This window comes from Tiliqua scincoides, chromosome 1 (genome assembly GCF_035046505.1).
Source record: "Tiliqua scincoides isolate rTilSci1 chromosome 1, rTilSci1.hap2, whole genome shotgun sequence".
Classification (NCBI taxonomy): Eukaryota; Metazoa; Chordata; class Lepidosauria; order Squamata; family Scincidae; genus Tiliqua; species Tiliqua scincoides.
The window spans coordinates 68645369-68658765 of record NC_089821.1 but is presented as its reverse complement, the minus strand read 5'-3'; the positions used below and the strand labels follow the sequence as shown (position 1 = coordinate 68658765).

Below are 13397 nucleotides of genomic sequence, written 5' to 3'. Positions count from 1 at the left end.
AGTCTATCATGACGATCTGTATTGTCTCTCTTTCCACTCTTCCCTGTGCTGCAGCATTCTATTGTGTGCAAGAAAAAAAAAACTGTAGGAGGAAATGTACACCCTCTGGAGCACTAGTGCAATACACAAGCTCTACTGATCAGCCTGGAAGAAGAACGGAATCCATGATATTCCAGAAGCAGCAGCCCTGAAAACTACCCAAGCAGCAGAGACTTCTAACAGAACAATGAAGAGTGAACCCGCACATTTCATCAATCTTGTATAAGTCAAACCCTGAAATACGTTTAACATCAAGTAGCCACAACCAGACCATCTGAGTACCACACTTGAACAGAGAAGCTTCTTCACAACTGCCATGTCCAGAGCTGAGATTTTGATGCTAGAGGCAGAATCCAAATAGCATTCTAGTCTTCCACTAAGAAGGAAAGTTGCTCTTGGAGTTCACTTAAATGATTTCTCTTTCTCTCAGCTCCCTGTAATGGTGACCCAAATCTGTCACTGCCTCACCTTATTTTGTGGTTTGACCCACTTCCAGACCCACAGTCTCAATGCCTCCTGGGGTTTGCCAAAATCCATGTTTGGGCATTTTCCTGAAACAATGCAAAACCTTTTTGCCTTACATTTGATCATTAGAGGGTTAATCTAGTAAAGAATGATTTTGTATGGAGGACATGAAAAAAGGTTTTCAGAAAAGGTGTTGTCAGACACTAACTGCTGAGGAGGTGGGGGAGGTACAGGAGAGATTGAGGGGGCACAGGAGAGGTATGGGCACACACATTTTAACACTCTCCCCATCTCCCCTGCACTCCCCAATCTCCCCCCACACCTCCCCTTCTCCATGTCTCCGACCTCCATCACTCTACCATATTTCCCCATCTGCTCCTTGCCTCCCTTTACATTTCTGCATCTCCCCTTTCAAACTTCCCTCCTTCTTGCCACACTGCTGTTCTCCTCCCCCTGCCCTGTGCCATTCAAAAGCAGAGGGTGGAGAAGACAGAGAGGAAGTGGGGGAGAAGCATAAAGAGGACTCAAGCAACTCCTCCTGCACTTCCTCTTGCCTTCCCCCACCTTCTCTGCCTTCTTAAAAGGCAAGGAGCCAGGAGCAGGAGGCAGTGACTAGGGTCGTCACCACTGCCCTGGATACTTTCGAATGCCAAATGTTTGAGAGAACACAGGGAGGGTTATTGCCCTCATGCCCTGCTTAGGGGCTTCCCAGAGATACCTGGCCAGCTACTAATGGAAACCTGATGCTAATGAGGGACTTCTGGTCCGATTCAGGAGGGAACATCTTAAATTCTACTAGTCCTGTTATAGTGTTTGCTTTATATTTTCTACATGCATTTATCTTGATATTCTGCCCTATCTTGAAGATTCAATTACAATGAGAAGGTACTATCTCTACCAGGATTCCATTTATTAGAGCAATAATGGATATTAACATGCTTATATCTGTAAAGTGTCCCACAGTCTTCTCACTGACAGCAATTCTATGAGGCAAATGTCTCTTATTCTCATTTTTATGGATAACAGAAATGCCTAACAGTGACTTGTTCCAGGGCTTCTTGGACAGAGACCAAGCTTTCTATCAATTAGACTATATCTCATGGCAATCAGTTTCTCATATGCATACATTTTCACAAAACGTGCTCATTTCATTTTAATTCATGCAGCTGAGCCCATGGTATGGCACAGTGGCTATGTCTCAAGTTCTCTCTGGAAGAGAAACAACAGTTGAGAAGAGCAGCTCTTCTGCACACCCAGAAAAAGGTTTGGCCATGGTGACTGGAAGTAGAAGATAATCCCTCTCAGAAGTCCTGGAAAAATAGCTGCAGGTTGCAAAGAGTGGCAAAATTTGAGCTCCAAGGAAATTGTTAGGGAGAAGGAGAAAAGGCAGGACACCAATATTTGTTCCCAACTAGACACATCAGCTTTGTCCACTTCAGCTCTGCTGATTCTTCATTTCATAACCTCAGGCTGCATCCCAGCTCTTGGTGAGATGCCACACACTGTACATAAACACAGAACAGTCTTGTGTGGCCTCCATAAATAAGATATTGTCATGACTCCTCTTAGTTATCTTGGAGCCAATTCCGCTTTGAAAGTGAAACCTGGACCCAGCCAGGACAACTAATCTGGATAAAACTCTACAGAATTTCTATTCTGAATCACTGCAAATGCACACTGTGCACACATAGGGACAACAGCCGCAGAGCGCAACACTGAAAGCACAGCTGTACAGGGCTGGCCCAAAGGCTCATCCATTCCAGTATTGTGTTTGCAAGTAGCAAGCACTTGTCTGGTGAAATGTGTAAGAACACAGAGTCCTGCCCAGAAGTTTAAAGCTCTAAGCCTGCGGTTCTCAAACTTGCAGGGAGTTTGAGGACCGCAGTAAGTCCTTGCAGGGGAGGCGGGAGGCAGCAATGCAATCTGCAGGATTGCATTGCTAAGAGGGCTGCAGGGACTGGCATGTACTCACCATTCCCTGCAGCAGCCTCCCTGGGGCTCAGGGAGCCCTGCGTGAGTGTCTGCAGGGCTCTCTGAAGCTTAAAAAGTGAAAGTGCAGCGAACACGCCCCGCCTCCGCAAAACTGGAAGTGGAGAGCCTCCCCTGCCTTCCCCCCTTAAGGGGAAAGAGGCCAGGGCCCTCTGGCTGGGGCGTCACCATGTCCCAGTTTGAAAAGCACTGCTCTCAGCTTGCCTAAGCCTTAGAAAGGCTACACCGTGTCTTCTTCCTACCAAGAGTCTTGAGGCACATTTATTGTAGCATAAGCTTTCTATGGAGTAGAGCCCACTGCATCAGATGCAGGAAATGTTTGCTTCAAGGACAGGATTGTAAGCAACAAGGCCAAATGCCCATGAAATGCAAAAGGGACAATTAGTGACCATCTTGTGAAATGTTTATTTTGTGCATTTTAAGATTTACATACAATTACCATAAACTGAGGCCTTTGGTGCTATTTGGCCCCCGTGCTTATACAGTTAGAGAGAGAAAAATGATATACCTTTATCTGCCTGTTGAGGATTGCACTTCATGCATCCAATGAAGCAGGCTCCAGTCCACACAAGTTTATGCTACAATAACATGTGTTAATCTCTATGGTGCCAAAAGCTTCTGTTGTTTTTGCTGCAACAGACTTAACACAGCTACCCCTCTGGAACTTGTTACCTAGTAACCAGTCATTCCTTCCTTATAAGTAGGAGCTTCAACAAAATGCTGCAGCATTTCCCAGTCCCTAAGAAGAGTGCTCCTGATCAGGATTCCAGCCAGGCTGATCAGGATTCCAGCAAGACTCAACAAGAGTTTTGTAGCACTGTACAGGCCTTTCTGGGGGAGTGGAGGGGAAGATTTCAGGAGTGCAGGAGGGGAAGGACCTTTTTTTCTTTTCCAATCCATTGGGATTTTCCCCTGCCATGCTATACAGCCCTAGAGGTGAAAGTTAAGGGCTGACTGCTAGCCCCAGACCTAAACTTGTCATTTGCATACGGTACTATATCTTGGGGAGAGGGGCAGGATGGAGGCTCCAGAGACCAGGAAATGAATTAAATGTGCTTTTTCTCCCTCTTGAAGCAGCCATTTAATCTGATGGTATGCATACCCTCAATCCCCTTCCATAAGGGGCTATATTTATTTTGTAAGAGGCTATCTTGGCAATTCGCCCCCTCTCCCTTGCCTTTCATTTCCCCTTTTTTTTGAAATGTACTTTTCAACATTTCATGTCTCAACTAAACATAGACAGACTCATAAAGCCTGGTCAACTTCTAGGTCCTTTATACCCCCCCCCCTTCTTTCCCACCTCCTTCAGGGCAAAAATGAGAGCTGTTCATATCCAACAATGAAGAAATTCAGAATTTTAGCACAGCCGTAAATGGGCAAGCAGCAATGGCAACATGTACCCCTCTCCAAAGGAGGCAGCAAAGAGGAGTTCCTCATTTCCAAACAATGAGATGAATTATGTGTCATATTTTGCTATCTTCATGCACTCAGTATTGCATAAAGTTCTAGAGTTATTGACAGGATCAATCTGGTTTTGAGTGCGTTTGAAACACTTTTAATCACAAACCTATATTATACTTCTTTGCACACAGGGAACCCTCCCCAAAGTATGAAGAAACCACCATCTTATTTTTGGGCAACATCATTCTGCTTCCCAACTGATGGACACTCAACTACCTGAGTTCACTATTAGTACTTGAGATTCCATTAATTTGTTTTAACAGTGCATGGAAGAATTAGTGTTCCATATTCACTTTTTCCCCAAACCTACTCATTTTACACAAATTATATTAGTTCCTAATTGCTCCTTATTAAGGTGAAAGAATCCTAACCCATTTTAACCTGATTTTTATATGAAAAGTGTCTCAACAGCATTTTTATTTCCTTTTTCTTGACCTTTCCCACACTTACTATGCCTTCTCTGAGGCAGGGAGATCAGGACTGTCATCTTCCCCACACAACAAACAGCCCAATTTAAGCAGACTGACAGAAAGACAAGCAAGAAGGTCTGATCCGAAAACAAGGTAGGCTGGTATAGATCCCCCTTGACAAAACAAGTACACAGGAAGATTCCTAACATGGCAGTGCACTTTCCAAACTATACGAGATCTTTTATGGATGACAATTTATGACCACAAAGAAAACATGGACGTAGAATCATAAGCACAATCATAGTAGACACACATTGCCCTGTTCACTTGCTCAACCCCCTCTCCTAGCTTGGCAGTGCCTGGGTTCTACCTAAAGTAACTGAGATAAAACAAGTAGGTGACAACTTCCTGCCCTCAGCGTGGGGAGGGCCATGACTCAGTGGTAGGACTCAAGCTTTTCGTTCAGAAAGTCCCAGGTTCAACCTTCAGCTAATGCTGGAAAAGACCCCTGCTTGAAACCATGGAGAATCACTGCCCGTCAGTATAGACAGTACTGAGCTAGACAGATCAATGGTCTAAGGCAGCTTTCTTTGCTCAGAGTCTATGTAGGCCTGTTGTGTAAAGATAAATGGAGAAGGTATCACTCTAGCAGTGATCTCTCACTACCCTCATCAATAAGCCATGAGGGGAAACATCATTGTGTTACAGAGGAGAAAAGGACAGAAACAAGGACATGCCAAACAACAGCTAATGCCTGCATCCCCTATAGGGTACTTTAATCCTGCACTGTTCAACAACCTGACCACCTTGGCAGCAGCTGAACAGCTCACCCTGCCAACAAGTTATCATTGAGTTGAACTGAACTGCATCTGCTTACTGTCTCCACAAGCTCTCCAGGGAAGGGAATATCTTTCTTACTGCCTGGACAGTTCCAAAAATAGAAGGCCCCGATCTACTGAAGCTCTTTAGGCAATACTGTAAAGCCGCAGCTTATCCAGCCAGTTCTGGTTGCATGTCTCTCTCATACACATGCAGAGCCACCCAACTAACCAAACAAGAGAGGGCACCGAAACAAACAGAACGAGGGCCTAAACATCAGGTATTTGATTCAGAAGTTGAATTGTGGAGGATTCAGTGGAAGATAACCTTGTGAGGAAATGCACAGACAATATACCAAAGTTCACAGAATGGGGACAGTTGTTCAAAACAAATAATTAGAAAGATGCTCCAACACCACAAGACACTGTCAAGTTGGTATGTGGCATAGCCACTCAGGAACCTGGCTGCACACACCTGGGATGTAAGGACTGATCTTCCAGGTGAGGGCTGGTTGGAGATACTGGGGGTGAGGGGGGCCAGGTTCAGTGCTGGGGGGGGATTCAGGGCCGAGACCAATCCCTTCAGTGAACTTAAGAGACAATGGGAACTTACCATGGTGAGAGTCATACGGTCAATCTCATGTTTGTCCTTAGTCTTGTGCTGCCGAAAGGGGCTATGCCTGAGTTTGGAGAAAAGAAAGTGTCAAAGCCAACTCCTCCTCACTCACACGCATCTTACAACTGACCTCTCTCTTCCCATTCTCTCATCTCATTTCAGCACTGCCAACCTCTCCAACCCAGCAAGAATGTCAACCCTGCTCCCCTATTTGTCATGCCTTTCCCCCAACTCCCTTCTCCCCCACAACCACTTCTCCATTCTACCCACTTACCCCCTCAGTAGTTTGAAGAGCATGCAGCCGAGAGAGAACCAGTCAGCACTGCTGTCATAGGCCACGCCCTTCTGCAGCACTTCTGGCGCCATGTACCCATGCGTGCCCCTTGTCGGGGTGAAGGAAACACAAAGTTAGAGAGAACACAGCACCTACGTGGCTAGAGGCCTTCAACAGGATTTATCCATGGAAAACAGATCCAGCATTTGTTTAATGGAGAGGGAAGATACATGTTCCCTGCTGCTCTGTTGGCAGGGTCTCCCAACAGGGGCTACTAGTCAGAGCCAGTGATCACACCTTATCTGGAACACACACACACACACAAATGCTGTGCAGATGTCCATTTTAATATGGGAACTGGGATTGTGCAGGGCTGATTTCACTGAATGCTGAATATTGCATTTGCAAACTACTCTGCACAGGGAGTCGAACATGTGTACATAATTGGTACATTACAATTTTGTGCGGAACAGATCACATGTTTCAGGCCTCCATGCGTTGGGCTTCATGCATGCCATATGCAGAAGCTCTATGGGACACTACACAAACATACAAAGGCAACCGTGCTGAGGCGCAGGAGCCGAGCTGGTGTGAACAAAACATCTACAGAGAGCTAAAGGAACTGCTATTTGAGGAACTTCAGGCAGCTCACATTGCAGCTGATGATACTGGATTAAAAGACAAGTGCTTCTACATTTATCAAGTCCCACCACCCTCAGAGGGAGAGTATTTATAGGTATGGGTAAGTAGTAAAGAACAGAGTTTATGGCTGAGCAATGGATTCCTTTCTAGATACTCACACACTGGCATGAGGCTTCTTCTTTGAGAAATCACAGGCAAGCCCGAGATCTGAGATGCGGACATGGCCAAACTCATCCAGCAAGATGTTGGCTGGCTGAAGGTACAGAAAAGGTAATGAACAAAAGTTGTGCAAAAACACAGCCTACTAAAACTGTCCTCCATCAAACTGTGGCTGGGGTCTCTACAGTGGTACTCTGAGATCTAACCAACAAGGATAGGCCTCTGCCGGGAAATGGAGGGAATTCTTTCTAAACCATGCATTCAGCTGCTGCAGTGGGTAGATTTAATTTTTGCTAAAGGATGTATTCAGGTCATGATATACAAAATAAAGCACAAAGCATGATCCCTTCCCACTTGAAATCAAGCTACAATAGTGATTCACTTTGTGGGCGTCAAATGTTTAATAATCCGCAGTACAAAAAATATGAATGCACTTGGAGCAGAAGCATCCAATCTCCATCAGGGATATTCTCTGTAAAACAGTCCATTCATGCATCTTCAAAACACGATTTTCTGAAGAAGTCAATGGTGGACCTCGATTCCAACATCCCCTGGGGAAGAGTGCTGTGGCCCCAAACAAGTCATGACACTACAGTGTAATGTTAGCTCCTAAGAAGAAGGGGGTGGTACAGCTCTGTAGAGAAGCACTCATATCATAGTCAAGAGTACATCATAAAACTGTGTGGTATCTGTGGGCGGGAGTATGGCATGGAGGGCTTCTGAACCAAAGACAGCCATTGGCTCTCTTTCTGGAAAAAGAAGTCTTTGTGATAGTGTGGGTGAGGTATCAGGTGTGGGTGACAGTATCAAGCGAGAGCACAGCTGTTGGGGTGGCCTGGAGGGGATGTACATGCTCACCTTGAGATCACGATACACCACAAAGCGATTGTGCATGTGTTCCAGCCCCAGGATGATCTCTGCTGCATAGAAGCGCATCTCAGTCTCAGAGAAGACCCCATGCTGGGAGAGGTGGTAGTGTAGGTCACCTCCTGCAGGAAGTAGAGAGCCATAGGAAGTGTACAGCCAGTACATTAGCAGAGGTAAGGGGCAGAATGGCAGGGATGAGCCACAGGAGAGAGAGGAGAATCCCTTAGGGAAGCACATGAGAAGGAGAAAGAGGAGGGTTCCTACAGAGAGGGTTCTGGCTCTCACCATTCATGAGGTCCAGGATGAAGCTGAGCTTGTCAGGTGTTTGGAAGGCATATGACATGCACACGATGAAGGGGCAATCCTGGCAGAGACACGAGGAACAAAGTCACAACAGGACAAGGAAAAAACAACCATGGATGTTCATACATGTTAATAGGACTCTTATTCTACATGGTGTGTATTCTAGCTTATGCATCTACTCCACATGCCCTCCTGCACCCTTTGGGAACATTCTGTGCTTCCCTTCTGCATTCTACAACACATCCCTTGCACATATCTGTTTCCTATCACATTTTCCTTCTCGCCCTCAAAGGCATATGTGCATTAGGCAATCATGTGGGATTGGATTGTGCAACCTCTCGGCCTCTTACCTCACACACTACTGTGGCCTTTTTTGTTTGCTGACTTTTCCATTAACCCTTCACTCCCATTCCGCACTGTCTGCCATGTGCTTTGGATCAACTCCTACACAGCCAACAGACTTCCCTGCTTTTTTACAGCACACACAGATCTGTATTACACCCTTGTCAAGAACACCTGCGGTGGGTTTCCAACCTCCTTTGATGTGTCTTGCTCACTGAGCCGTGTCCCTCCCCCTCTTTCCTCTGCGTACATCTCCTGCCCTCCTCCTGCCATCACACATATTGCACTGCCTCTCCTCCCCTTTCACGTTCATGATACTCACTGCACTGCCTACACACATCACAGTCCTGTTGCTAGCTTACTGCAGATATCACACTCCCAGCCACATGCTCAACACCGCCTCCTGCCCACATTATCCTCCCTGTCAATATACTCTCAGAACGCCTGCTGTGTCTACCAGCATATCATTGCTTTGGTTACAAGTCCCCTGCATGCTCCCAAGTACTCCCCTCTGCATACTTGTCACAGCCCCCCCCCCCCATATCAAGTAGCTCTACTGGCAGACTCAGGTTTTATGCATTCTCTCCACTCTTGCCACTGCTCAAAGTAGCCAAGCTCACCCCAGTGCTGACAAGGGACAGCATGATGCGCTCATTCAGGGCCAGTGTCTCCCCCTGCTTCATCTTGATCCGCTTCTTATCCAGACATTTCATGGCATACCTGCCAAGAAAAAGAAGGAAACAATCCTGGTATTACATTCTTGCCAAGTGTGCTTGGTGATGATGCTTCCCAGGAAATCTTCCCCACTAATATCCCTCCATGCACAAACAGTGCAAGTGCTGGGATCTCCATGCAGATATCCTTCCACCTGGTACTTTCTGAACAGCCCCCCCCACTACCCTCCCCATGCCATATGAATCTTGAGCCTCCCCTAACAGCTAGACAAAATTCCCCCTCACCCTCAGTCTTTATCATGATGGAAATTTGCCCCAGATGTCCCTGTGATGCCTCATAATGTTCTCTATTCATCCCATAGATGCCTCTAGCAAGCCAGGAAAATAACCAACCAGTTTACCAATGGCTAAATTCAGTTAGTGCTCAGGACATGAAAGGAGGGGGTGGGCAAAACTGTTAAGAGTTTAATCCTGAACTCTGTTTGGATTACCAGAACAACTGTTGGCATGAACTACTTTGGGGAGGGGTTGATGATGTGGTTTGCCAAGGCAGAAGCAAGGAACCACATTTCCAACCCCATAAAGGAACAAGAATGTCAACCGAAATAGAGAAGTTTCAAAGAAACTCAGGGTTCTCCTAACTGGGACAGGTTCTCCTAACTTTACCTCAAAAGAGGTTGCTCAGCCCCCTCTATGGACAGATATGACAAAAAGACAATGATTGTATCTTCAGTCTAGGGTCTCTTCAGTCTGTGTCAGGGATGGTGTCAAGAGTCAGCATCATAGGGCACCTGCCATGAGCCCTCAGAAGGACCCTCTGCTGTTCCCTTGGACCACCTGTATGCCCTTCACAGGTAGAGCAGAGGGACCCTTTAAGGACCAACCTATGTCAGGCAGTTTGCCAAGGCCCCCTGAAAAGTGGAGCTACTCCTGCATTAAGTATGTTCAACCACACCTGTTCCAAGATCTTTCTCATCCTATCCAGTTCTCCTCCCTTTCCTCAAGGTATACCTTTTGTGGACAGGACACAAAGTGTTGTGTGGCTACTGGGTAGGAAACTGAGGTCAGCTCTGCGATACTGACTAAAAACAATAATTTTTTTTGGGACATGGTATATATACATTACTTGGGGGATGCTCGGTTCAGGGTAGCACTGCTGTGCACCCACAAGGAAGAGAGGAAAGCAGAGACAAGGCCTCTGGGAAGCTCACCTGCAGCCTGAAGCTACTGGGGGCAGAATGCTGAGAACAAGCAGAAACTTGCTTATGCCAGTTTTGGAGAACAGCAGGACTGACCAGGAGTTGGGATACCAGAAGGTCATGCCTAAATATTCCATTGCTCATTTATCCTCTCAGCAATCCTATGGTCTAAATCAGGGGTGTCCAAAGTTTTTGGCTGGAGGGCCACATCATCTCTCTGACACTGTGTTGGGGGCCGGGGGGAAAAAAGAATTAATTTATATTTAAAATTTGAATAAATTTGCATAAGTTTACATAAATGAATATATTAAAGATGAACTTATATGAATAAATGAAGGTCTTGCAATAGCTCAAGGCCTATAAAAGGCCTTGCACAAAGCAAGGCTGGCCTTTCCTTTTCTGCCTCTGCTGCATCACAGACATGAAACAGCAAGCAGTGGAGGGAGCCCTCATCCAACAGCTCACACGAGAGGTCAAACAGTCGCCCCCACGCTGAGAGCAGTTGCGTCGGGCCAGTGTGGGCTCCAACAAATCTCCAGAGGGCCAGAGGCTCATTGGAGCCTGGGGGATCCCTGAGGGCTGCATTGAGAAGCCCTGAGGGCTGCATGTGGCCCCAGGACTGGGGTTTGGGCACCCCTGGTCTAAATGAAAGCTGGACTATGGCCTACCCCAAACCATACAGTAGATTTTTTCCTCTCTAGCCTGTAAATAGGCATTTGAAGACTCTTCTACCATGCATGAAACTAGTATTCAGACAGGGAGCCTCCCCTTTTAGCACAGGCCAGTTATCACATTGTGAGGAAAGAGTGCCTGGCAGTGAAGCTTGGCTTGTGCTAGGACTTGCTCTTGTGGAATTCTTACAACCATCTGACACCCTCAAAGCAATCCCACACATTACATTTTGCCAGTGTCTGCTTTCCGGCAGCCATAGACCTCGCCAAAACCGCCACGCCCGATGATCCGGTGGACGCTGAAGTCATTCATGGTTAGCTGGCTCCAGAGAACAGGACAGTAAGGCAAAACAAAAACAGGAGAAGTGAGAGAATACATTAACAAACTGTAGGCACCGTCCTGCTCCCAGGATATCATGGGAGCGACAGAGAACATAGCTAATGTTCTCATCCTTTCTAGTATCTGGGCCTGCTATGCCTAAATCTGCCTGGCCTACCACACACTTTGCCCCCACCCATCATAGCTGCTTAGGTGTTTTTCTTGCAATCTGGCAGTACAGCATGACTCAAGGTTATCTATGTCATGAGTGGGCTGAAAAGGCTTGCTCTAAGATATATTGGTCACCAGGTTGGATTCACTTCTCAAGCTCTTGCACTGATACGGAATGCTCAAACGCCCCCTCTCATTTGCCAATAATAACTCTCCTTTCCTGTGGCTACTAAGATGGTGAGCCTGTTGAAGCAGGAGCCAATCTTCTCACTGCATTATCAACACTCGGCAGATCCTGTACTCTCTACCGTACTATGGTCACATGACCACAAACAGGTCTATGCTTCATGTCTTTTGACGGCTCTTCCTTATCACAACAGCTTTCAGGAATGCCCTCCCACCCTCCGGAAACTCACATGGATGTTCAGCTCCACATTCTTCCACTGGCAGAAGCGTGTGAACTTGTCACTATTAACAGAGTAGAGGGAGGAGAAATGAGAAAGGGAGCCTTGTACTCCCAGATGACTTCCATCCCCAATGGGCACATCGCTCTCTTCCATTCTGTTCACTCACAATCCCCTGTCCAGAATCCTCAAGTCAGAATTCCCATCACAGAGGGATCCTCCATCCCAATATTCTTGAAATGAAACAGCAGGCACGGGGGAGGGTGGAAATCAGAGAATCTCCATCAGTCCTGCCAGCTGATACTATGCATGTTTATTCAGAAATTAATCCCACTGAGTTCAATGGGGCTTATGCCTTGATAAGTGTGAAGAGCATTGCTGCCACACAGCCCAATCTCATTTACTCAAAAGTCTCACTGTATTCAATAGAGCTTACTCCCCAGTAAACTCAGTCTTAAAAAGGTACAGTCCCATCCTTCCCCCTTCAGAAAAAAGTACATTTCCAACCACTCCACAATTAACACAGAGTGAAGCTCACCCACCTTTCCAAGCCACTCTTGGGTTCAGCATCTTTATTTTATTACTCCACCTGGAAGCACCCACTAAGCATTATGTAAGCATTTCTCTCCCATCACATATCTTCTCCCACGATCCCCCATAAAGCTGCAGCCCATAACCCATTGAGCACCTACAGTCCTCAGCACTCACCTCTCAATGAATCTCTGGAAAATAGCCCCACGCAGGCACTGGCAGATCTCTTCAATGTAGGGCTGCCAGAGAGTGAGTAGACAGGGATGAGTGCCAAGAATCTATCCCACTATTCCTTCCTCCCACATGTTCTACTTCCCAACTGCACAACTGCTGCAGCTCCTGGGGATGTTTACACCAAAACCTGTGCTCTAGGGGACACCTGAGCATCAACAGCAAGTGAAGTAGAACATATGATTCCAATAGGAGTCTATGTTTAGCTTTGGTAATGGTAGGGAAAGAGGCTTTTCAACTGTCTCTTCCCTCCTCTTCCAGTACTACGGGTCACTGGTACAGAATGGGAAGAACCAATTGCATGCTATCTACCTCTCTACCTGACCTCATGGCTGATCCCAGAAATGTTAGCCAGAGGCTGACTCTGTCCCAAGATAAGTGAAATCCTAGACTGGATAAGCCCAATGTTTTAGCTAGTCCATGAAGGTGAACTTACTTGGAACAGGTCTGGTGGTACTTGCTTCTTGCTGAGGCGGCTCTGCACATATTCAGTGGCGGTCTTGGAGAATGGCTGCAAGGGGACCGAGAAATTAATGAGCCTGGTTGCATGGGCCATCTCTCATCCCACTGTCTAGGCAGAATGACACCTTGGGAGCGACCTCCAGCTCCAATGCAGCCGTTGCTAGGGTTTTGCAAGAGCAACCCATCCATAGAAGAAATAAGGGTTCAGAGAAATCGGAAATTCAGGGACACATAACATGAGTCAATGGATGGGGGAACAGGACTGGCCACAAGCAAATAGCAGCATGCTGGGGGTGGGGGGAAAAGGCACTTTCTTGTTCTCTTACACAAAATCTTGGTACTCCTGGGCT

At 46.6% G+C, this 13397-nt stretch overlaps 1 protein-coding gene across 1 annotated transcript in view; it reads right to left on the bottom strand.

The window, feature by feature from the left end:
* The window catches only part of GRK2 (G protein-coupled receptor kinase 2), a 44501-nt gene that overhangs the window by 15570 nt on the left and 15534 nt on the right, over positions 1-13397 (bottom strand). The window contains exons 5-14 of the mRNA XM_066611467.1: positions 13022-13096; positions 12532-12593; positions 11836-11887; positions 11157-11248; positions 9006-9105; positions 8026-8104; positions 7732-7862; positions 6873-6967; positions 6073-6180; positions 5796-5862 (exon numbers count right to left, since the gene is read on the bottom strand). Coding sequence (XP_066467564.1) covers positions 5796-5862; positions 6073-6180; positions 6873-6967; positions 7732-7862; positions 8026-8104; positions 9006-9105; positions 11157-11248; positions 11836-11887; positions 12532-12593; positions 13022-13096 — 861 coding nt within the window. The remainder of the gene's footprint in view (positions 1-5795; positions 5863-6072; positions 6181-6872; positions 6968-7731; positions 7863-8025; positions 8105-9005; positions 9106-11156; positions 11249-11835; positions 11888-12531; positions 12594-13021; positions 13097-13397) is intronic.